The sequence below is a fragment of the Cervus elaphus genome, chromosome 16 (genome assembly GCF_910594005.1).
Source record: "Cervus elaphus chromosome 16, mCerEla1.1, whole genome shotgun sequence".
Taxonomy (NCBI): Eukaryota; Metazoa; Chordata; class Mammalia; order Artiodactyla; family Cervidae; genus Cervus; species Cervus elaphus.
The window spans coordinates 278076-303034 of NC_057830.1; the positions used below are offsets into that span (position 1 = coordinate 278076).

Below are 24959 nucleotides of genomic sequence, written 5' to 3' on the forward strand. Positions count from 1 at the left end.
CAGTTTTTGAAGCATCTCTTCGATTTGCTGAGTATACTTCTCAGAGGTAAAGGTTTCACCAGGATTCAGAAACCTGTAGTGGATAAGATCAGCAACAAACCACCAAGCAGTGACCATGATCTTTTTTGGCGCAAGTTTGGCTTTGGGAAGTGCTTTGGAGCTTCTTTTCAGTCCAACAACTGTGCTGGTCATCACCAGTTGTCGAATTAAATCCTCCTTTCATCACACATCACAATCCAGTCAAGAAATGGTTCATTATTGTTGCTTAGAATAAGAGAAGACTACATTTCAGAATGACTTTTTTGATTTTTGGTCAGCTCATGAAGCACCCACTTATTGCGCTTTTTCACCTTTCCAATTTGCTTCAAATGCAGAATGACTGTAGAATGGTCGATGTTGAGTTCTTCGGCAATTTTTCATGTAATTGTAAGAGGATCAGATTCAATGATGGCTCACAATTGATTGCTGTCAACTTCTGATGGCCAGCGACTGCACTCTTCATCTTCAAAGCTCTTGTCTCCTTGCAAAACTTCTTGAATCGCCACTGCACTGTACGTTCATTAGTAGTTCCTGGGCCAAGTGCATTGTTGATACTGCAAGTGGTCTCTGCTACTTCACAACTCATTTTGAACTCAAATAAAAAAATCACTTGAATTTGCTTTTTGTCTAACACCATTTCCCTAATCTAAAATAAATATAAAATAAACAGCAAGTAATAAGTCATTAGCAAAAAACATAAAGCAAGAAATGAGCATTAAAATGAAGTATAACATAACATTTATTTAAGAATGGATTCCAATATCAAATGACAAAGTTCAGCAATGTAAAACCACTATTACTTTCGAACCAACCTAATGTGTGACAAGGATGGCTTCTTTCCTGCAGCCTCATGGACCAGCCTCTGCCGGCGCCACACTTTCCTTCCGCAGCTTCCACTCCTCGCGGCACCTTCACAGAGTTGAAGACAATTAGGGCCTTGCTCTGGATGAGGCTTTGGCTGAAGGCAATGTTGTGCTTGCTTGGATCTTCAATCCAAACCACTAAAACTGTCTCCATATCAGTGATAAGGCTGTTTCACTTTCTTATCATCCATGCTTTCACTGGTATGGCACTTGTCACTTCCTTCGGGAACTTCTCCTTTGCAGTCACAGCTTGGCTGACTATTCGGCACAAGAGGCCTAGCTTCCGGCCTGTCTCAGCTTTGACGTGCCTTCCTCATTAAGCTCAGGCGTTTCCAGCTCTTGGTTTAAAGTAAGAGATGTGCAGCACATCACTTGAACACTTGGAGGTCCTTGTTAATGTCAATGTATTGTATCTAAGGGAACAGGGAGGCTGAGGAGAGGGACAGAGCCTCGGGGAGGGGCGGTCAGAACACAGACGCGCTTACTGACTAGGTTCTCCCCCGACAGGGCGCAGTGCCTGGTGTCCCAAACAATCACAACCGTAACATCCAAGGTCACAGATTGCAGATCACTGGGGCCGATGTAATAATGAAAAAGTTTGAAATCCTGTAGGAATTACCACAACAAGACGCAGAGACGCGAGGTGAGCAGGTACCGTTGGAAATGTGGTGCCAGCAGGCTTGCCACACGAAGGTTCTCTGTACACGCTTAAGAACCATGTGAATCTACAAAGCCTTATTCCCTTCAAATCAATTAAAATTATTTGCCTTACACTTACTTTCGGTTAGTTTCCTTCCTCTCAATCAAACAGCTGCCTTCTAAAGATATGCCGGCGAAGAGGCCTCTTGACTTGCAGTAAGTAAAGACGGCAGCTGAGCTTCTTAGGGAGACATTTCCTTCTAAATTCCTGCAAAACAGAAGGTGAGCATCCCAGCACTTGAGCATCTTCATCTAAAGGTGACTGTCTGACTGGCACTAACTTCCAACCCAAAAGAAGGATCTCGCTCTATACCTACTTCTCACTTTATACCTACTTTATTTTTATATATTTTACTTCCTGCTGGCCTAAGCTAGGTGTGTTGAAGGTGGTTCAGAGGAAAGGACAGTTCACAGCACAGACATAGTAGGCAAGATGGTTGTAGGACAAGGTGATACACGTGAAGAAAACATGTTAAGCTGAGATTTTCCAACTTTGTCTTCTTTTACCAAAACAGGGAAGTGCATCTCAAGAGTAAAGACTGTGGTTCTTTTTACTATGAGTATTTTCATAGAACTCAGAAATACTTTTAAATGATTTTACTAACTTCTACAAACAGCCTGAGTTTAAAATATTTAATTGCTCAATTCACTCAAGAACAGTCATTCATTAATAGAGAGGGGAGAACCAGAGCACTGTAATAGAGAGGGGAGAACCACAGCACTGCAATAGAGAGGAGACCACAGCACTGTAATAGAGGGGAGACCACAGCACTGTAATAGAGAGGGGAGACCACAGCACTGTAATAGAGGGGAGACCACAGCACTGTAATAGAGAGGGGAGACCACAGCACCGTAATAGAGGGGAGACCACAGCACTGTAATAGAGGGGAGACCACAGCACTGTAATAGAGGGGAGACCACAGCACTGTAATAGAGGGGAGACCACAGTACTGTAATAGAGAGGGGGGACCACAGCACTGTAATAGAGGGGAGACCACAGCACTGTAATAGAGGGGAGACCACAGCACTGTAATAGAGGGGAGACCACAGCACTGTAATAGAGAGGGGAGACCACAGCACCGTAATAGAGGGGAGACCACAGCACTGTAATAGAGAGGGGGGACCACAGCACTGTAATAGAGAGGGGGGACCACAGCACTGTAATAGAGAGGGGGGACCACAGCACTGTAATAGAGAGGAGACCACAGCACTGTAATAGAGAGGGGGGACCACAGCACCGTAATAGAGAGGGGAGACCACAGCACTGTAATAGAGGGGAGACCGCAGCACTGTAATAGAGAGGGGAGACCACAGCACTGTAATAGAGAGGACACCACAGCACTGTAATAGAGAGGGGGGACCACAGCACTGTAATAGAGAGGGGGGACCACAGCACTGTAATAGAGGGGAGACCGCAGCACTGTAATAGAGAGGGGGGACCACAGCACTGTAATAGAGGGGAGACCACAGCACCGTAATAGAGGGGAGACCACAGCACCGTAATAGAGGGGAGACCACAGCACCCTAATAGAGAGGGGAGACCACAGCACTGTAATAGAGGGGAGACCACAGCACTGTAATAGAGGGGAGACCACAGTACTGTAATAGAGAGGGGGGACCACAGCACTGTAATAGAGAGGGGGGACCACAGCACTGTAATAGAGGGGAGACCACAGTACTGTAATAGAGGGGAGACCACAGTACTGTAATAGAGGGGAGACCACAGCACTGTAATAGAGAGGGGGGACCACAGCACTGTAATAGAGAGGAGACCACAGCACTGTAATAGAGAGGGGAGACCACAGTACTGTAATAGAGGGGAGACCACAGCACTGTAATAGAGGGGAGACCACAGCACTGTAATAGAGGGGAGACCACAGTACTGTAATAGAGAGGGGGGACCACAGCACTGTAATAGAGGGGAGACCACAGCACTGTAATAGAGGGGAGACCACAGTACTGTAATAGAGAGGGGAGAACCAGAGCACTGCAATAGAGAGGAGACCACAGCACTGTAATAGAGGGGAGACCACAGTACTGTAATAGAGAGGGGGGACCACAGTACTGTAATAGAGGGGAGACCACAGTACTGTAATAGAGAGGGGGGACCACAGTACTGTAATAGAGAGGGGGGACCACAGCACTGTAATAGAGAGGGGGGACCACAGCACTGTAATAGAGGGGAGACCACAGTACTGTAATAGAGAGGGGGGACCACAGTACTGTAATAGAGAGGGGGGACCACAGCACTGTAATAGAGAGGGGGGACCACAGCACTGTAATAGAGAGGAGACCACAGCACTGTAATAGAGGGGAGACCACAGCACTGTAATAGAGGGGAGACCACAGCACTGTAATAGAGGGGAGACCACAGCACTGTAATAGAGGGGAGACCACAGTACTGTAATAGAGGGGAGACCACAGCACTGTAATAGAGGGGAGACCGCAGCACTGTAATAGAGAGGGGGGACCACAGTACTGTAATAGAGAGGAGACCACAGCACCGTAATAGAGAGGAGACCACAGCACTGTAATAGAGAGGAGACCACAGCACTGTAATAGAGAGGGGGGACCACAGCACTGTAATAGAGAGGGGGGACCACAGCACCGTAATAGAGAGGAGACCACAGCACTGTAATAGAGAGGAGACCACAGCACTGTAATAGAGAGGGGGGACCACAGCACCGTAATAGAGAGGGGAGACCACAGCACTGTAATAGAGGGGAGACCACAGCACCGTAATAGAGAGAGGAGACCACAGCACCGTAATAGAGAGGAGACCACAGCACCGTAATAGAGAGGGGGGACCACAGCACCGTAGTAGAGAGAGGAGACCACAGCACCGTAATAGAGAGGAGACCACAGCACTGTAATAGAGAGGGAGACCACAGCACTGTTATAGAGAGGGGGGACCACAGCACCGTAATAGAGAGGAGACCACAGCACTGTAATAGAGAGGGGCGACCACAGCACTGTAATAGAGAGGGGAGACCACAATCTTGTAATCGTCACTCACGTAAAACTTCCACTTCAATTTTTCACAGTGTAGTTTGGAAAAATGCTTTTTTTTCCCCCCCTGATCAATTCTGCTCTTTCTCAGTTAATTAAAACTGACTTGACCTGGCTCCTTCAAAGCATATATATAAATTTTATGTTAACTCTGATAGGTACAACAGCCTGCATTTCTGAAATTTAGTTTCTCTTTACATGTGTTAGTTTCAGACTTTCTCATTTCATTACACTGGCTGTGTTGTGTAAGTTTCCTATTTGTAAGCAACCTCAAACCCTCTATGCATGTGTGTGTGCTCAGTCATGTCCGACTCTTTGGACCCCATGGACTGTAGCCTGCGAGGCTCCTCTGTCCACAGGATTTCCCAGGCAAGAACACTGGAGTGGGAGGTCATTTCCTCCTTCAGGGGCCCTTCCTTATCCAAAGATCCTCATCTCTGTCTCCTGCATTGGCAGGCGGATTCTTTACCACTGCTCCACCTGGGAAAATCCTCTGGGACATGTGTAAATCATAAATTTGTGTCATTCTAATTCAATTTTCTCTTAATGCAAAACAATATGGTTTTTAAAGTCTTTACTGTCCATAGCTGCTCAGAAAGGGTTTAGAGCACTCACCTTCCCAGGGGCCCAACGGCCACTGTGAGGTTCCCGCCAAGTGTCAGGTTACCACCTTTGGCAAAAGCTTCTACTGCTCTGTCATAGTTCAAAATTATTACCAAGTCCGATACCTGCAATGTAGAACCAAGTATTTTTAAATAACCCCGCCTGTATATCATTTAAAATATGTTTATTACAACTCAAACATGCAATATGTAATGCAGCAAGAATTCCAATGTGGTCAAAGAGTAGGAAAGCAGAGTCACGCTTTCCTTTCAGCTGAGGACTTAAGCAGCCCCCTCCCCCCAGGTAAGGAGAGGGGTCGGGCACCCCGCTGGGGGCCTCCGGCGCCACTGCAGCTTCTCTGCAGCCTCGTGGGTGAGTGAGACCAGGTGGGTGTCCTAGTGACCGGCTCACACTCAGGTAGGTGTGAAAGGTCAAAGGACTTCCTCAAATTAAACACTCGGCGAAGGCTGAGCCGGCAAAGTAGAGTGAGGAGCAGGTTAGAAGGTCAGGGATCTGGAGTCCGGATCCCACCCACGCCCCCAACCCCACCCTGCAACGTGCAAGATGTCAGGAGGAAGACTTGTTGCCACTAGCTGTGCCTATCACCACGGTTAGTCCTCCAAGTACAATAAAAGCGAAGCTGGAGGGAGAACACGCCCTGGGGGGTGTATTCTTCAGACTCTGGGGCAGGACCTCCAGGAGGGCCAAAAGCTAGCAGGGCCCCAGGGACACCAGGTGTAGCTTTGGCCTTTTCATATTTAAAGTCCACAACAGGACCTACCCCCTAAGCTACGTGGAGGTCAAGTGCCCAGAAAACAAAAGGCAGGAGGGTTTAGCTGGATATCTGGGCTCAAAATTAAAGCCATCTGGGTGATAACTCCACTTATGCCCCCTGCACACGTGTACGTGTGTGTGTGTGTGTGTGTGTGTGTGTGTGTGTGTTAGTCGCTCAGTCGTGTCCAACTCTCTGCGACCCCGTGGACCGTATCCTGCCAGGTTCCTTCGTCCATGGAATTCTCCAGGCAAGAACACTGGAGTGGGTTGCCATTTCCTTCTCCAGCACATTGTGTGACCTTGGGCAAACTGAGCAGTTCAGAGCTTCAGTCTCTGTCTCTATAAAGTGGGTGTAATAACAGTGCCCACATTTATAAGTATATGTACTCACATAGGCATGTGTATTGTTGTTCGGTCACTAAATTGTGTCCGACTCTTTGAGACCACATGGACTGCAGCATGCTAGGCTCCCCTGTCCTTCACTGTCTCCCTGAGTTTGCTCAAATTCACGTCCACTGAATTGGTGATGCTGTCTAACCATCTCATCCTCTGCCACCCCCTTCTCCTTTTGCCTTCAGTCTTTCCCAGCATCAGAGTCATTTCCACTGAGTCGGCTGTTATGCATGTATATATGTGCATGCACAGACATAGTTGTTTGAAAGATGAATTGAAATAATTTGTAAAGCCTGGCGTATTCACTACATCTCAATAAAATATGCAAAGGCCAAGCAGATTAATTCTTAAAAGATGACTTCATTTATACTGTTCTTTACATTTTTCAAGTCGATGCCTTCATCTGACAGAAGAATCCAATTATTATCAAATGTGATTGCACTTGGAAGGGTCTAGTAGAATTCCTGATACAGTTTAATTTGAATCACTTCATGAAAAAGTACACTCAGGTTCTACAGGACAGAGTAAATATGCCAGCTAACTGACCCATGCAAAACATACCGCTGACTCATATCAATTGTTATTTCTACTTTATACACGAAGAATTCTGGGGATCATGGTGTTTAACGATACAGAATTATTTAGCATCTCTCATGCAAAGTTAAGCAATTTTGCCAATGACTGTATCACCAAACCATACATACTTTTTAAGATAATATACATGAAATTACTTTGCATAATGCTTAGTGTATACACACTAAGTACTAAATCTCCAGTCATGACCTTGTAGGTACTCTAGTTGTATGTCTCCTGCAGATGGTACATCTTAGTAAAGTAAGGCACAACTATGAGTCAATAAAGAAAATAAATTAATCCTTTAAGTTTATGTCCAATCTCAATTCAGTTCTCCTGAAATAAGAGTAAGATAATCCTGTGTTCTTCGGTGACACGACCAATTAGACAGAGAGCCAGGTCCAAAGCTCCACAGTTTGAATAGCAGCAACAGTGCCAATGGCTCTTTACTTATTTCCACAGCTTAGAATGAAAAGCAGAGTGGGTTTCCTGAAAGAAAACTGGAACAGCGAGCAAATAAGCCATGTAAGACTGACAGTTGAGAATTTGACAAGGGCTTCTTAAGAAGTGTGAATTAAGATACAATTAACTTGTAAATAAAATGCAAGTTTTACAATTAAACCCAATTCTTAAACAAGAGTTTAAAAAAATCACTATCATGCAGGCGAGCGAAAAGTGTTCTCAGGAGCCACTGGCCACAGCTCCCCGGCCCCCTGCCCCACACACCCTGCCTTCTGCCCTCAGAGGTTTACCCACCGTGGACCCGAGTCCCCGATGCTGCGGTCCTGTGATGAAGCCCCACATCCAGGCAACCTGGTGAGAAAGCCCAGGGCTCCTCCTGTAGTTCTGGTGAGACCTGCCTCCACCTCCTCCACCCTCTGCAGAAGCTCAGACGGTCTTTTTCTATATCTCTCCAGCCATTCTGCTCAGGAGTCTGCCCCACTCCCCTGGAAAGCCTCCTCTTGTGGGTGACAAGCTTCATGCTCTCACTCAGGGGCATCATCAGCCTCAACATCCAACCCAAACTTGAGAGGCTCCCAGCGCCTCTCACTCCTCACAGCAACAGATCCTCTCTTGCACAGAACCTTAGGGGACTTAGACACTGAGCTCTGATCTCTAACAGTAGCTTCTCAGTTTAAGCCTAGATCTAGCCTTTCTCATTATTAAAGTAAAAGAGTTCATCCAAATTCTCCTGGGAAAGACTGAGCCATTTTTTTCACATTACAGTCTTGGGTGAGACTGATCAGACTCGATGGCCCAGTGTGGATTCTGGCTTTTGGTAAACGACAAACAATGGGATAATCCGAGGTACTGGGGTTTTCAGAGCTTTGGGCTCTGCTATAATTGTCCTGGAAAGAAAATATTAGTAGCATTTAAACTAGGTCTTAGCATTATCTTTTCTGACTCCACTGACTTTTAAAACTTTTCTTTGTTGTTATTGTGTTTGGTGGGTATGTATGAGTTATACAACCCTGGGAATTCTCAGCAGTTCTCTCAAGTGGACCAGTGCCAGAATATATATTTAACTAATGTCCAAGCTAATACAGGCCAACAGATCCTGTCAAAACATGACAGTCCTATGAAGGACTTCATAGTCTTAGCCTGGTCTAGATTGCAAAGCAGAGATAAATCTAGACTTCCTGGTGGTCAAATCCACATTTCCACATGTATGGGAGGGGTCGCCACCCATGGGAGGGAGCGTGGAGGGTGGAAACTCACTGGGGTCTTGGGCTCAGGAGAGGGGTCTGGTCACACGGCAGGGGCACCCCCGGCTCCTCCAGCCCTGCACCCAGCACTCAGCCCCCTCACGCTGCCAGGTGGTGAGAGCAGCCGTCCCCAGACACCGGCTGCTTCTCCTCTGTCGTAGGATGAGCCTCAGCTCCCTGTCATCAGCCCATGTTGAGTTTACTGGGGATGATAGCCTTGCCCGGATGCTTCTTCTTATCTGTCTGCTTCCCTTGGCCCCTACAGTCCCCCTGAGAACACTTGTTCAGTGAATCATGTGTGCCCCAAGTCCCGTCTCAGGTTCTGTCTCCAGGGAAACCAATCAGAGACAACCACACACCACCTCTGCATGGTGCCGAGCATCTCTGAGTGCTGAAATACTCTCAGGTACCCTGCCTACCTCATGCATGCCCTCAAATCCACAGCATGTTACAGGGACAGGCAGTTACAGTCTAGACCAAATGGGGCACCGGAAGCAGCCCAGGAACCAAGCGCACAGCACTCGATGTCTCCGAGCCTCCACCTCCTTGCCTGCGAAAGGCGGCCCAGACGAGACGTCTCATGAGGGAACCAGCACCCAGGGTTGCAGACAAACTCGCCGACTGTGTTTGGGGCCAGAGGCCTCCCTCTGAATAACCAGCCTGTCCCTCTCTGCCTGTCTCCACTGGAGGAGTCACATAACTCAGTTATCTACACAATGACATCCTTCATGACTATGGTATGGAAATGATTCTGTAAGAAGATATGTGAGCGTTTTAGGAGACTATAACCATTATTGCTAACTATTCCATTCTAAAACAGAATGGCAGATAATTATTCAACAAATATTTGATAGTCTGAACCACTGATGCCAGTGCTTTAAAGAAATAGACATTTTGTGTGTCTACTTGTGGTTGATACTTGGTCAGTCTAAGGACATAGGTACGAGGGACTGACAATTCAGATAAAGGCCAGACAAGAAAACCTCCAGGCTGGATCATGTGTCAAGCACTCCATCTCACTAGCAGCAAGTGTCTGGTGGAAGAAGAACACCAGAGGGAGGACCAGGAAGCCCGGGGGGCTGCAGACTCTGGGGCGGGGGTCTTCAGCCCCCACTGGCCATGGCTCTGCTGCATCTCACTGGGACCAGAGCTGGGCCAACAAAAGCATCCAGCAGCAGGAGCTCTGTGGGCTCGTGGCCAACAACCTACCAGCTTCCTCACCTATCCTGGGTCAGGGGTGTGCCCAGAAGGGAAACACACTCCTGTCCAGGACTGAGATGCTTCCTGAGGGACCAGCTTGGCCTCTTCCTAGCACTGAAAAGCGGCTGACGACTCTAACCTTACACCTGTGCTTGGGGAAGCAAAGCCGGGTCATATTCAAGAGGCACAAACTCCTACGACAGTCTAATCTCTACTTGAAGTGGATATTTTTCAAAGTTAACATGTATTTTCCATGTACAATATTCAAATAGAATTCCAGAGTTAATTTCTATACAGCCACGAGGGTAAGTTATGTTCAAAGTTTCCATAGTTCAGCCTCTCAGTCGTGTCCAACTCTCTGTGACCCCATGGACTGCAGCATGAAAGGCCTCCCTGTCCATCACCAACTCCTGGAGCTTGCTCAAATTCATGTCCATCAAGTCAGTGATGCCATCCAGCCATCTCATCCTCTGTTGTCCCCTTCTCCTCCTGCTCTCAGTCTTTCCTGGCATCAGGGTCTTTGCAAATGAGTCAGTTCTTCGAATCAGGTGGCCAAAGTATTGGAACTTCAGCTTCAGCATCAGTCCTTCCAATGAATATTCAGGATTGATTTCCTTTAGGATGGACTGGTTTGATCTGCTTGCAGTCCAAGGGATCCTCAACACCACAGTTCAAAAGCATCAATTCTTCAGTGCTCAGATTTCTTTATAGTCCAACTCTCACATCCATACATGATTACTGGAAAAACCATAGCTTTGACTAGATGAACCTTTGTCAGCAAAGTAATGTCTCTGCTTTTTGGTCATAGCTTTTCTTCCAAGGAGCAAGAATCTTTTAATTTCATGGCTGCAGTCACCATCTGCAGGGGTTTTGGAACCCAAGAAAATAAAGTCTCTCACTGTTTCCATTGTTTCCCCATCTATTTGCCATTAAGTGATGGGACCAGATGCCATGATCTTCGTTTTCTGAATGCTGAGTTTTAAGCCAACTTTTTCACTCTCCTCTTTCATTTTCATCAAGAGGCTCTTTAGTTCTTCTTCACTTTCTGCCATAAGCATGGTGTCATCTGCATATCTGAGGTTACTGATATTTCTCCCGGCAATCTTGATTCCAGTTTGTGCTTCATCCAGCCTGGCATTTCACCTGATGTACTCTGCATATAAGTTAAGTAAGCAGGGTGACAGTATACAGCCTTGACGTACTCATTTCCCAATTTGGAGCCAGTCTGTTGTTCCAGCTCTAACTGTTGCTTCTTGACCTGCATACAGATTTCTCAGGAGGCAGGTCAGGTGGTTTGGTATTCCCATCTCCTTAAGAATTTTTCACAATTTGTTGTGATGCACACAGTCAAAGGCTTTGGCGTCATCAATAAAGCTGAAGTAGATGTTTTTTAGGAACTCTCTTGCTTTTTCGATGATCCAATAGATGTTGGCAATTTGATCTCCGGTTTCTCTATATAGTCCATGGAATTCTCCAGACCAGAATACTGGAGTGGGTAGCCATTCCCTTCTCCAGGGGAGCTTCCCAACCTAGGGATTGAACCCAGGTCTCGCGCATTGCAGGCAGATTCTTTACCATCTGAGCCACCAGGGAAGCCCCAAATTTCCCAAAGATGGCACATGTAGGTAAATGTTATTTGAGATGGAGCCTCAAAGTCTGGGGTCAGAGGGCAGTGACAACAGGGACACGTGGGTACAGTGCCAGGAGGTGTGAGCAGAGGTGCACAACAGATGCTGAAAACACACTTTGCATACAAGTGCCATGTTGCCGAAGGCTATGATTTCATTGAATATACAACAAAAGGCAGTCGTAATAGCAAAACTAAAATATGTTCCTCTTTTTATGATACAGATTTATGCAGCAGCAAGTAAAGGTCAAAAAAAAAAAAAAAAAAAACGGTAGTGGAAGTATTTCCTCCTAATAAGGCCACGTTTGTGGGTTCTAAGTTGCTTCAGTCACGTTCAACACTTTGTGACTCCAGGGACTGTAGACCGCCAGGCTCCTCTGTCCATGGGATTCTCCAGGCAAGAATGTTGGAGTGGGCTGTCATTTCCTTCTCCAGGAGATCTTCCTGACCCAGGGATCGAACCCATGTCTCTTACATCTAACCAGTACTGGCAGGCAGGTTCTTTACCACTAGCACCACCTGGGAAGCCCAAGGGCATTTTAAACTATGGCAACAGAGCAAATTCATTAAAGGAAGAAACTGGCTGAAATTTGAGAAAAAAATGATTTGGGAACATTAGGAGATTTGATTTACCAATCACTCAGCAGTAAAACAACAGATGAAAGATTAATATTGTGCAGATGCTCCCTGTTAGCGAGACCTCTGAAAAGGAGTGTGTGCTGGTGTGATTTCTAGTCCCTTTGATAGAAACCATAATTAGAGCAAAGTTGCAAAATGAAATAATACAAAGACAATTTGTACTTAAAAAATTTGAAGTAATTTGAACATTAGTAGTAACACAAACTGGATTTTGCCAGAAATGATGATATATAACGTTAAGCTGTTTGCACCCACGACTGCAATCAGAAGCCAGAAGCTGCCAATTAAATTTTGTCAGATCTGAGAATAACTGCTTTTCAGATGTGCTAAAGATGGGAACATATGACATGGTATATGGAAGAAACTCTACAGCCAAGGAAAAAAAAGAGACATATGATAACCATTCCATAGTTTTAGGCAGAGATTCAAGAAAATAAAGGGGAACAATTTCCACAGGTGGTAAAACAAGAACAGGAGGAAATCTCAAATCTCTCACCTTTCATGTATCAGCTGCATTTAGAGAATAAGGCAACTGTACATACACACATCACCTACTCACCTCTATTCCTAGTTCAAATCCTCCACCAAGCCCAGCTATCCCGATGGCTGAAGGTGCAGACCATTCTAACAGAAACAAACAAGCAATTCTAACATTAAAACTCCTTGGCATATAAATATAGAGAGGAAAGATGCTAAAATGTGAATGAATAGTGTTTATTTTTAAAATAATGAGACTTTGGCATTTTTGCCTATGTTTTTAAATGTTCTTTAATAAACATATGTAATTTTTTAAGTTAAAAATGTTTGAAAGGTGTTAGATATGTATTATGAGCCTCATAGACTCACAAGTCTATGTTTTCCAATCTTTCCCTATAAATATGCATAGAAAGTGAAAGTGAAGTCGCTCAGTCATCTCCGACTCTTTGCGACTCCATGGATTGTAGCCTACCGGGTTTCTCCGTCCATGGGATTTTCCAGGAAAGAGTACTGGAGTGGATTGCCATTTCCTTCTCCAGGGGACCTTCCCGACCCAGGGATTGAACCCAGGTGTCCCTCATTGTAGGCAGACGCTTTTACCATCTGAGCCACCAGGGAAGTCACAAAAAAAATGCATAATAAATATGCATAATACCAAACTATTGAATTCTCACTGATTAACTATACATAGCATTTGACAATTTCAACCATCACTATTTATAATGTTTCGTAAAATAATTGAGCTGGAATTCTAGTCTTTATTTAGAACTTTATCATAGATATGAGAGCAAAAGGATTCAAGAGTACTATAGTCACTTCTAAGGGTAACATAATACTAAACGGTTTCTGTTGTAAGTCTCTGAGGGCAAACCCTGTTTTGACACCCTTTGTGCCTAGTAGAAGCACAAGAAACAGATTATCAATTCAAGATTATTAAAATTCTAACAAGATACCTATCCTGACATTTGGAAGCTAAGCAAAATAACTCCGTTTGCCATGATACGGTACATTTCAGGATTACTTATGCTTAATATTTCCTGATGTAGACACAACTATGCTAAACAAGTCTAGAGAAAAGCAGCCGGGGGGTGGGGGTGACCTTGGAGTCCTGCAGGAAGGCGCTCGGTGGTGCCTGAGCCTCGCTTCCCTGCTGCCAGGCTTCCTGGATGACGGCTGGTGCCTGAATGTATCCAGAACTCCTCTGTCTGGGCTTAGGGGAGTTTTGACTATAGAAATTAATGTCTCATAACCCCAAAGTTGTTTTCCACTTCCTCGGTTAGGGACTGTCCGTTTAAAGACGGCTCACCTGCCCAGGGTCCGGGAATTTGCTTGCCACACTGGGTGGCTTTTGAAATACCCTCTGCAGAGTGACCACCAGCTAATTGGGAAGATGGGAGAGAGAAACTTGGGTACTTAAACCAGTGGGCAGGTCCCCCTGAGGTTCTGAGAGGAGACCCAGGGTGGACAGCTCCTCCGCTTTCTGACAGGCACCTGTCCACCACAGTGCACACCTGCCGGGCGAGATGGAGGCTTCTTGCAAACCTGGAGCCTAACTATACAGTCCATGGAATTCTCCAGGCCAGAATACTAGAGTGGGTAGCCTTTCCCTTCTCCAGGGGATTGAACCCAGGTATCCCACATTGCAGGCGGATTCTTTACCAGCTGAGCCACAAAGGAAGCCCAACACATTAACACATTAACAGAAAAATGTGTTCAATTATATAACTGAACAGCTAATGTTAAATTCATATAAAAAGGCTTTTAGACGGTTATGACACACCTGGTGGGGCTTCAGTCGCTAAGTCGTGTCGGATTCCTGCGGCCCCGTGGACTACAGCCTGCTAGGTTTCTCTGTCTGTGGGATTCTCCAGGCAAGAATACCGGAGTTGCCATTTCCTTCTCCAGGGGATCTTCCCAACCCAGGAATTGAACCCTGGTCCCCTGCATTGCAGGCAGATTCTTTATCAACTGAGCTATGAGGGAAGCCCCTACACATACCTACACACATTTCAAATATGGTAAATGTTGGTTCTTGAGATTCAAGGCAAATATATTTTGATGTCATGTCTGAAAAATCAGGTATTAGATTTCACACCAGAAAGTAAAGCCAAATTATACTGATCTTGACATGATTCTGCCCTGGGGATGGATATTCTTTAAAATGTTTCAGTTTTTAAGGTCTCCTACAGGAAAAATGGGGGAAAAGCTTACAGATGTTCTTTCACTTCATCAGCTTCCATAAAACAGAAGAAAACAGTAGTACCCTGAAGCTGATGAATAAGAATACATATTTGACAAGAGAAATATAATGTCAACGTTTAGTATTTGCTCCACGGAAGGAGGAGAAAATATGTACAGGCGGGGGCACGCCTTCCGGTGTTCCGAGAGGCTCCCGGGCTGGCTGACTCACAGAGAACACCCAGGGAGCGGCCCAAGGGAGGCGGTTCCGGTGGGACCAGAAAATCCGCCTCCCTCCCGAGGAAACATGTTCCAATGGAAACAGAACACGAGCGGGAGGCGCTCTCTGCTCCTCCCGGTGAAGAGTCACTGACTTACTTCCGTCTGGAAGGCGCGCCAGCACGATCCCGCTGCCTCCTCTCGCGGTGACCAGAAACCCAGCCTTTATCACAGAAAGGATGGCGAGGCCCTTGGCTTTGGCGATGACATGTGCTGCAAAAGAGGAGAGTGTGCGCCCGGACGGGTCAGGCCTGGGCATGGAGCTGTGCTTCCCGGACCCGGGTCTCCCTGGTCTGAGTGGCACAGGTAACTGAGGAAAATCCATCCCACATGAGCCTGAAGCCGTTGGTGGCCCTAACCCGACAGGACAGGTGCTCAGAAATTCTGCAGTGGCCACAAGAAATGAGAGCCTGGGATGAGACCATGCTGATGTCTAGTAGCAGGACAAATAATTTGGAGATTTCAATTAATTTAGAACATAATGTATAATTTTCAAATTTATTCAAAGAAATTAAGATCTACAGAGTATTAAGGAGAGACTTAAACAGTGACTGATATGCAGTGTGTGGCAGTGTTTGAGCTTGAAGCCACATCACTGAGCTCACCTGCTAATAATATGAAAATCTGGATTCAAAACCAGAAAAATTTAATGATTTTGCCACTTAAAAAAGGTTTTTAACTTTATAAAATGATTTGATCAGTATTTGAATAACACATAACTACCAAGGCACTGAAAATATAATTCCATTTACAAAATATTGGTTTATTCACATTTCAGGGAAATTCATTCCATAAAAGGAAGGTTATTAACATAGGGCCTACTAAACACAGTGCCTCACTATTCTGTGGATTTATTTACACAATAGTACATCTTTCAAATAACAAAGGAAGCCTTAAGACTGAAATTATTCTTGGATCCCAATACTACTTCTAAGGTAGTTTAATTTATCATCATTTTGTGTGCTTAGTCACTCAGTCGTGTCCGACTCTTTGCGACCCCATGGACTATAGCCTGCCAGGCTCCTCTGTCCATGGGGATTCTCCAGGCTAGAATACTGGAGTGGGTTGCCATGCCCTTCTTATTTTGAAGAAGTCAAACCAAATAGTGTACTCAAATACACAAAAAAGACTTTGTATGTATCCTTGCTGCTGCTGCTGCTGCTAAGTTGCTTCAGTTGTGTCCGACTCTTAGGAGACACTAAATTTCTAATACAATTATGCATACCATTTCAAAATTTAAATTAATAACAGACTCTCAGAGATGATTCGACCACAGGCACATGGAGGGTGACATGCAGACTGTCTCTGCAGCTGCTGGTGCTGAAGCAAGGGAGAGAAGTGATGCTGTTCAGAGGGCCGCCTGCTAAGGGGGCCTGAGTTCAAGTTCTACCGGGTGTAACAAGGTAATGATAATGGACAGTTTCATTACACGTCAGGGAGCCTGTTTATACAGCACATGCTGGCAGAACATCCTCAGCACCTCACAGGCCGTTCTCAGTGCTTTTACAGTGAGCACTGCCTCTGTTCAGAAACATTAAATAGAACAAAAGTAGATTTTTTTAATGAACACATTTCAAATGTCAGATGTATTTTTAATATCTTACCCACCCAAGTTCAGGGACAGTAAACTACCAATAATCACTAAATAATTGTCCAGTTAGCTCTTCATTTGTAATGAGGATGGATCGATTGCAAATTTACTCTCTAAATTCAGTCTCACATCTCAGAGCCCTTACACCAGAAAACTGTGAACTCACAGCCAAGGAGGTCTAAAGGTCTGGGCATTCTGTTTTAAAATGCTTTGAGACTTCATCTTCTGTTTCATAACAGAGCTCCCCAGTTTTAATGTAAACATAATGCTCCTCCCTCCGCATCCCATGGAAAGGCAAGGCTTGCTCCCCTGGCAGCTGGGCCTTCCTGCCTCCCACCCCCATCCCTCCACTCACAGTCTGCATACCCTGGGAGCAAGCTCTTCCTGAGGCTCCTATGTAAACAGATTTTCATTTCCTGAGTGACAGCCAGTGAAAAGGAGTTGGGTGGCCTTTAACTGGAGGCAGAAAAGGCAAGACAGAATTCTGCTGGACAAAATCTTTGAGAAATAATCCATACCCAGATATTTTTATGGTAGGAAATACACTTCATCTTTAAGTTGGGCTAGCCTGATATGTAGCTGATACATACCAAGAAATGTCTTCTACCTCCTGCTTCAGAACAGAGCTAAGAAAACTCAAATTTTCTGGTTGACTTTCCTTCAAGTCCTATGCAGTGCTTCTCAAACTTTCAATTGCATGCACCTCACTGGAGATCTTGTGAAAAATGCAGATTATGATTCCTTAGGTCTAAGAAGAGCCTGAGGTCCTGCATTTCTAACAAGCTCCCAGGTGATGCTCAAATGTTGTCCAGTCTGCACTTAAAGTATCAATGCTCTAAAAACCCCTGTTTTCTTAAGATGAGAGGAGTGGCTAGGCCAAAATAAGAGCAATTAGTATTATTATTATAACAACAACAAATTAGTAATTTTTAAAAACATTTAAAGATCTGTTAAACAACTTCAGAAAATCTAGCTTAAGAAATTAAACTCCTTTCTTAAATGAAGGATGAAAGTCCTGCACTAAGAGGGAAATTTGCCTGCCCAAGCTAGTTTGCATATGAGTCTCTTAGCATCAGATAAGTATTTTCTGAAACACCTTTTAGAAACAGCTGGTAGTAGTAATGAACAGATAGTGGTTCCCAAAGGCTTGCCTCTGGACCAGGTCTGGTGTGGCCCGCCTGACTACAGGAGAATCACGGAGTCTGATTCAGCAGGTCTGGGGGAGCTTAGGAACTGAGGTTTCTGACCCCAGGAACACAGATTTGCAGTTGTACTGGGAATCATTGATTAGCCTTCTTAAACCACTGTAAGGTATAACTATCTTTTCTAGAAAGAAAAAACACAAATTTAAAATTTATTTATGAGATTAGCTAGTGAGTTTGCAACGTCCTCAGAAACTGCGGACAAGGACCTGTGAGTTTGAGGGAAGTGGCGCTGGCAAAGGACACGGGGATACTTATAGCAATGCGCCCCCAAAAGGGGGAAGGAGCAGGGGTCTTACAAGGCAGGTGGGAGAGGTGACCGCCCAGAGCCCGGTGGGGAAGACAGGCCCAGAGCAGAAAGGTGGTCTGAGGACCTGTGTGCAGTCAAGGGTTGAGAAGATAATTTGGGAAACAGAGCAAATGTAGAAGTGGAAAGTACTTATGTTATTCACCTACCAGGAATGATCTTATCAGGTCCATTTCTGGAAGTTATTTCTGTGAATTCTCTTAGAATTTTAGCAGCCTTTTTTGCTTCAGATTTCAAATTGGAAGGTATAGGGTTGTTCACTAAAAGATTAAAAAAGTGATTTTAATGAAAAAAATCTACTAAATAGAAGTTAGAAGTTTGTTGTAATTTCATTTTTGTCATACACAATTAAGCATTAACAAACTGTATCTTACCAAAGGAAATAAATTGAAAATCCTTATTCAGTGATCATTTCATCTCTATTTTCCTAATAAATTAAATTCACTCTGAGATTGGGAAACCTTAAACTCTCAAAAATCTCAGAAATTTAAAATCACAGAGATCTAAAGGATCTTAAAAGGACTTAGCAACTGAATAGCAACAGTTTGTAAGGAACACAGGCAGAGGTGGGCTTCTCTCCTGCACTGCAGCTTCCAGGCAGAAAAGCGGAAATCCTGGCCTTCACCTCAACTTTCCCTCCCCTCAGGAATCCTAGATCCACTTGCTGTCATTCAGTGTAAAAACTGATGCTGGAAACTTTTCCCCCAGTTTCTGGCTGTTACGCAAATGGCGATTCCAATACCAGTGTCTTCGTTTGAAGCTCTCAGTGCACTTTAATTTGTTCTTTTATGATAAGTAATATTAGTATCCTTCCATTTCTGTCAAATCTTTTTTTTTTTAATATTTCCTGTCTATTTAGGGAGGGTATTTCTCTGTTTCTTATTGATTTATATATTAAAGAATTAACCTTTTTTTCTAGAATACAAGTTACATTGATTTCCTCTTTGTCATTTGTCTTTTCAATTTTCTTATGATAGTTTTCTACTTTTTAAAAAATGAAAACAAAGTAGTCCTCAAATTCATTTGGAAAAATAAGCAAGAAAGGCTAGAAGAAAATGTGTGAAACAAGAAAAATAAGGGTGAAAAGCTCCGTCTAACATATTATAAAGCCTCAATAATTTACCTCCTAGTGATACAAATATGGACAGAAAAATCAACTTTACAAAATAGAAAATTCAAAAATTGGCCCAAATGTATAAGTGAATTTAATATGTGATGAATACTGCATCTCAAATAAATGTGGAAAAATTGCCTTACACAATAAATAGTGGTCCTTTGGGGGGGAAAAATCATCCTCAGCGTCACATTACATAAACTCCAAATCTATCAATGATTCAAAATGCCAAAAGTCAAACCATAAAAGAACTAGAAATTTTGGGAGAATTACTTTTCAAATTCATAGTGTAAAAGGCCCGTGAATTTTGAGACGAAAAGTTAAAAAAAAAATTATGGCGTAAGTGCATTATAAAAATAAAGGAAAAAGCATAGGTATGCAAATACTGAAGGAAAAAAGACACTCCTACCACTGATATTCACCAGTACTGCTGTCTGCATTTAGCGTGTCCTTCAACTGGTTCCTATTGTTAAACAAGTAGATTATTTCATTTTTAGCTTTTATTGATACCACTGTTAGTAATTATCTTGAGAGAATCTTAGGAGTTGGAATTAATGACTTAAAAAATTTTTTTTAGGCTTTTTTCCATTATCAGGTCGCCTTCTAAAATTATTCTCCAACCTTAGAACCACAGAGTGTTACCATGAGACATGTAATGTCACCAGGGAAGCCGCAGAGGCCGGGTGGGCATGTCAGAACAGGGCAGCAAACTCATGTTTGAGTTTATCCCACACCAGCCGAGGTCTCACTTGTTTACATTCTGTTTTGCATATTTTCTGTTGGTGCTCTTTGCCTATTTTTCTGGTCCTATACGCCTTTATCTATAATTTTAATCATGTCGCAAGTTTCCATCTCAGCTTCTTGTTTTTTACACTTTTATGTATAGTTTCTCAGTATTTATTTTCATTTATGTGACAATACCTCCCTGGGCTTTCTACCATTATCATCTTTCTATTATTGTGACTAAAAGTCTTATTTGAAGAACAAAGTTTACAAGTATTATTTCAGATTTTCTTTCAGAGCTTTTATTTTACATTAAATATTTGACATACCTCAAACTTGTGTTTGTATAGGATGTGAAGTTAGAACCTAATATTTTAAACATATTTGACACAATTTATTGAATAAACCACAGCACTTAATTAACAATGCTATACTCACAACAAAAGCAAGAAAGGAGTATTCATATAAATATATATACTCATATATTTAAAAATATATGAGAGATGACACAGTAGATTAATAAATTGTTCTGGGACAACTCTGGGTCATTCAAAGGGGAACAAAATAAAATTATATTACAATATCACATCATACAAAAAATTCAATGTAACTGAAGGCCTAAATATTAAAAGCATAACTTTGTACTTTTAGAATAAAAAGAATAGGGAATATCTTAATGATCTGAGGATGGAGGAATGGTATAACCAAGGCACAAAATAAAGGGAAACTACAGATATATTCAACTACATTAAAATGTAAAAAGTTGTATATCAACATATATTTAAAAATAAAAATATAAACCACAGACTGGAATATATTTGTCATAAGTATGACAGAGATTTAGAACTTATAATATATAAAGATCTTTTACTTTTTAATACATAAACTTAAATGTATTTACATTTATTATGATTGATATAGTTTATGGTTATTGATTTATTATAATTACAAATCATTGAATTTTTCAATTTGCATTTCTATCATATCCTTAGTATTTTTTCTTTTGTCATTTAAAATTTAGAGTTCTTCATGTAGACTTTTTAAATCCATCTTTGGTTCTGCACATTTTGCTTCAATTTCTCCTTTCTCAGAAAAAAAAATTTATTGGAATATAGTTGATTTACAATATTGTTAGATTCTTCTGTACAGAAGTCACTTACATATTTATCTACCATTTTTTTAAACATTCTTTTCCCATATAGGCACATTAATCAGAGTTCCCTGTGCTATACAGTAGGTTCTTATTATCTATTTTATATATAGTCATATGTATATGTCAATCCCAGTCTCCCAACTTATCCCTCCTTACCCCTTAAGCAGTGGTAAGCATAAGATTGTTTCCTATGTCTGTAACTCTATTTCTGTTTTATACATAAATTCACTTGTACCTTTTTCTTAGATTCCACACATAAGTGGTATCATATGATATTTGTCTTTGACTCACTTCACTCAGTGTGACAATCTCCAGGTCCATCCACGTTGTGGTAACTTACATTATTTCATTCCTTTTTATGGCTGAGTAATATTCTACTGTATATATGTACCACTTCAAGAATATATAAAGATCTTTTAATATCAAAAAATATAAAATTACTATAGAAAATTAGGCAAAATATTCAACTAATCCACAGAAGAGGAGACCACCATGGCCAATAAATACATGAAAAGTGGCTCAAACTCCTAAGATACCAGGGATGTGCAAAGCCGGACCATAACGCATTATCATTTCTCGTCCTTTAGGTGGACAGCAATGAACAAAGCCTGCCAGTGCGCATGTGCAGGCCATGCAGGGGCACGGAGGGAAGCCTGTGCCCCGCTGGTGAGGTCCTGAGGAAGGGCAGCTGCTGCGGGAGCTCTCTGAGGACAGCAGAGGTGACCCACCAATTCCATGCCTGGATGCGCTCACGGAGACAGTGGCGGCTGGGCGGGACGGTGGCCCCAAATTCACGTCCACCGGGTCCTGTGAAAGGGGTCTCACTTGGCAAAAGGGCCTTTGCAGATGTAACTAAGTTAATCACTCCAGACTCCCCAGGTGGTCCCTAAGTGCAGGATGACTGTCCTTAAGGAGACAGAAAGGGTGAGACCTGGAGAGGAGGGGAGGCGGCATCATGCGGCCGCCAGCCTGGAGCACTTGGCCGGGGAGCTGGGGAGAAGGCGGGCCTTCTGGAGAAGCGGGGCCCTCCAGGTGCGGCCGCTGACTCCCCACGGGAGGCCTCCCCCGTGGGAGACGCCTGCCTGTTGCTGTAAGTCAACCAGTTCCTCATAGCTTGTCATGCAGCCCAGGAAACCAGTACTGCATGTGTAAGAAGGTTCACGGGGGGCAAGGCTTTTAATAGCAAAATAGTAAGAATAGCACATAAAAACAAACACCTTCAAAGCAGGAAACAAATTCCCCTCAAGAGGAGGATGGATATACCTAGTTTGGTATAGTATTAAAACTGTATTCTATACAGAACTCCAAATAAACTAGGTTTACATGTATCAGCATGGCAAAATATGAATATTAGGAGGAAAAGCAAGCTACATAAAGATATATAGGGTATCACACACTTATGTAAATGTTTATATAAATATTTATATATAAAAATAAAGTATAATGATACTTGCTGTGGGGTGTGGGGAAGGCTTATATAGGAAGCTTGCTGGAAACGTGTGCCATGTATAGTAAGTCATGGAGGTAAATTGTTATTCTCAATAGTCCTTTGTATGTTGTATGTATGAAATATTACATAACAAAGATTGCTCAGCATAAATTGAATATTGTATAATTAAATATTTAATGTAGTAGTGGAAATGCATGACCCCAGCTGTTAAAAAATGTATATTATGAATAATTACTCCATACACTTTCTTTTGTTTAAAATGTGACCTCTCACAACGAACATGTCTTGTATGAAGAGGTATAGAAAAGGGAAAAATATATCCTTACATTTTACACAAACAAGAGTATAGACAGCCTCCCCTTCTCTGTGCCTCTGTGGACACACACACAAACACACACAGAATTCACAGGACAGGGATTTGGTGAGTAGCCACACACTAGATATTCAATTATTATTATATGCACTTGTATATTATTGCTCTTAAATTTTAATTTTAGGAACCATGTACAGTTGCTCTCCGTCTCCCCAGTCATGTATTTAAAACCACACTGCCCCATTTTGCTGACGGCACTAAGATGCTGAAAGGCTGATGCTCTCAGTACTCTGCTGCCACTTTCAGTGCTGGATACGAAGCACAAAGATGAACACAGAAAAATTCTCAGAAGCACATCATTTTTAAATAGGGAAGGAATCTTAAAACACCCATTTAAAAGTATGTCAATGTACAAGTGCCATTTTAAACATTTCCTATTATCAGTGCTTTGGTTATACAATCTGGATTTAAAAGGTCTTAGAAAAATATAACCTAGAAAAATTCCAAATGAACATATTTATGTAGATATTTGGGCCATTAAAGTACATTTTATAGAAGAAGCTGTTAGTCATGACTTGATTAATGTTGTGTTACATTGCTTCAGTCATATCCGACTCTTTGTGACCCTAAGGACTGTAGCCCGCCAGGCTCCTCTGTCCATGGGATTCTCCAGGCAAGAACCCAGAAGTGGGTTGCCATTTCCTTCTCCAGGGGATCTTCCCGACCCAGGGATGGAACCCTCCTTTCTTACGTCTCCTGCATTGGCAGGTGGGTTCTTTACCACTAGTGCCACCAGTAGCAGGGTAAAGACATATAACTGTTTTTGATATTCCACAGTGATCAAGAAAAAGCGTATATGGTGGGGGCAATTCCAAGTTTTCAATACAGTACTGACACAGTGAACAGACTCTGAAAACCACAGCCAGAGTGAACACGTGATGAAAGCCAGCCCCACTTGCAGTGATCACAAGGAGGAGGGAGGAGCTGAGCCGGCAGGAGTCAGAAGGGCACACTGGGACACGACGGGAAAACTGACGAGTGTGCACCTGTTTGCACACTGCACCCGACTAGACAGGCCTCTATTCTCTTACGCAGCCTTCCTCCTAACACAATGAACGGGCTGCACGCAGAGGGCTGCTGGGTGAGTTGCACTGGCTGGGCAGGAGTTCCCACCCACACACGCAGCGCCATCCTAGGGAGCGGCTGCTCGGACAGCGTCATGCGGTACTTCTCGCCAGGGCAGGGCGTCGTGTTTCCCCACCCTCTCCCTCTCCTTTACTGGCTGCTGGGAGCTGCCCATGACCTGGAGCATGAGGGGGAAATAACTCTTATCATGGCAAGAAATCGAGACTTGTGGGCTTGTTGTTGTGGCTGAAACTTATCATCTCTCCATGGCATCTGCTACAGAATATGGAAAAATATTTGCAATTTTTATTTTCTAACTTAGAACTAGACCTGACTTGTTTTATATACATTCTAATCACTCAATTAGTTTGGGGAGGTAGACAAATGGGTAAAAACACTTTTAAGATATAACATACCTATGTTAATATCTTTCTCTTTGATTACATAGCTTTTATAATAGACTATTTGCAAGTCCTCCTTAAAGAAAGCAAAGGTGTGCTTTTTGCCTTCTCATTACATGTTAAAATGGATGAAAAGATGATCCTGGGTGCCCCGAGTGCTTTGAGTGCTTAGTTAGCACGAGCCTGGAAATAGCCTCACATCAGGGGGTCCTCCCTGTGCTCCCCTCCTGCGCCCCCCGAGTTATGCCAGCCCCTCCGGCTGTAATCTCCCCCACTCGTCTGGAGGAGGTGCAGCAGGCGGAGTCCGACAGCAGGTGGACCTTAACTGTGAGAACCATTTGCTCTGAAGGGGGACATGTGCAAGGATGCAGCCCTCCTTGGAGGAGGTGAGGCTCAGCTGCGGACGGCTGCTCCACTGGCGGGGCCCCTCTGGGAGCTGTGCCCGGGGGTACAGGCAGGCGTGGGATCTGGGTGAGGCAGGGGCAGGACCCTCAGAGCCCGTGGGGGCTCCAGTTTCTGAG

The 24959-nt window shown here is 43.5% G+C and overlaps 1 protein-coding gene across 5 annotated transcripts in view; it reads right to left on the reverse strand.

Annotated features, from left to right (window-relative positions):
• The window catches only part of SH3YL1 (SH3 and SYLF domain containing 1), a 78699-nt gene that overhangs the window by 41264 nt on the left and 12476 nt on the right, over positions 1-24959 (reverse strand). For 4 of the 5 annotated variants that reach the window (XR_006345787.1, XM_043927377.1, XM_043927375.1 and 1 more), the window contains exons 2-6: positions 18309-18419; positions 15159-15272; positions 12685-12749; positions 5226-5338; positions 1681-1809 (exon numbers count right to left, since the gene is read on the reverse strand). Coding sequence is in view for 4 of the 5 variants with exons in the window: in XM_043927377.1 (XP_043783312.1) it covers positions 1681-1809; positions 5226-5338; positions 12685-12749; positions 15159-15272; positions 18309-18419 (532 nt within the window). In the remaining variant the exon portion in view is untranslated. Of the gene's footprint in view, positions 1-1680; positions 1810-5225; positions 5339-12684; positions 12750-15158; positions 15273-18308; positions 18420-21440; positions 21460-24959 lie in introns of those variants that run through there. The other variant, XM_043927378.1, reaches the window with a different exon arrangement.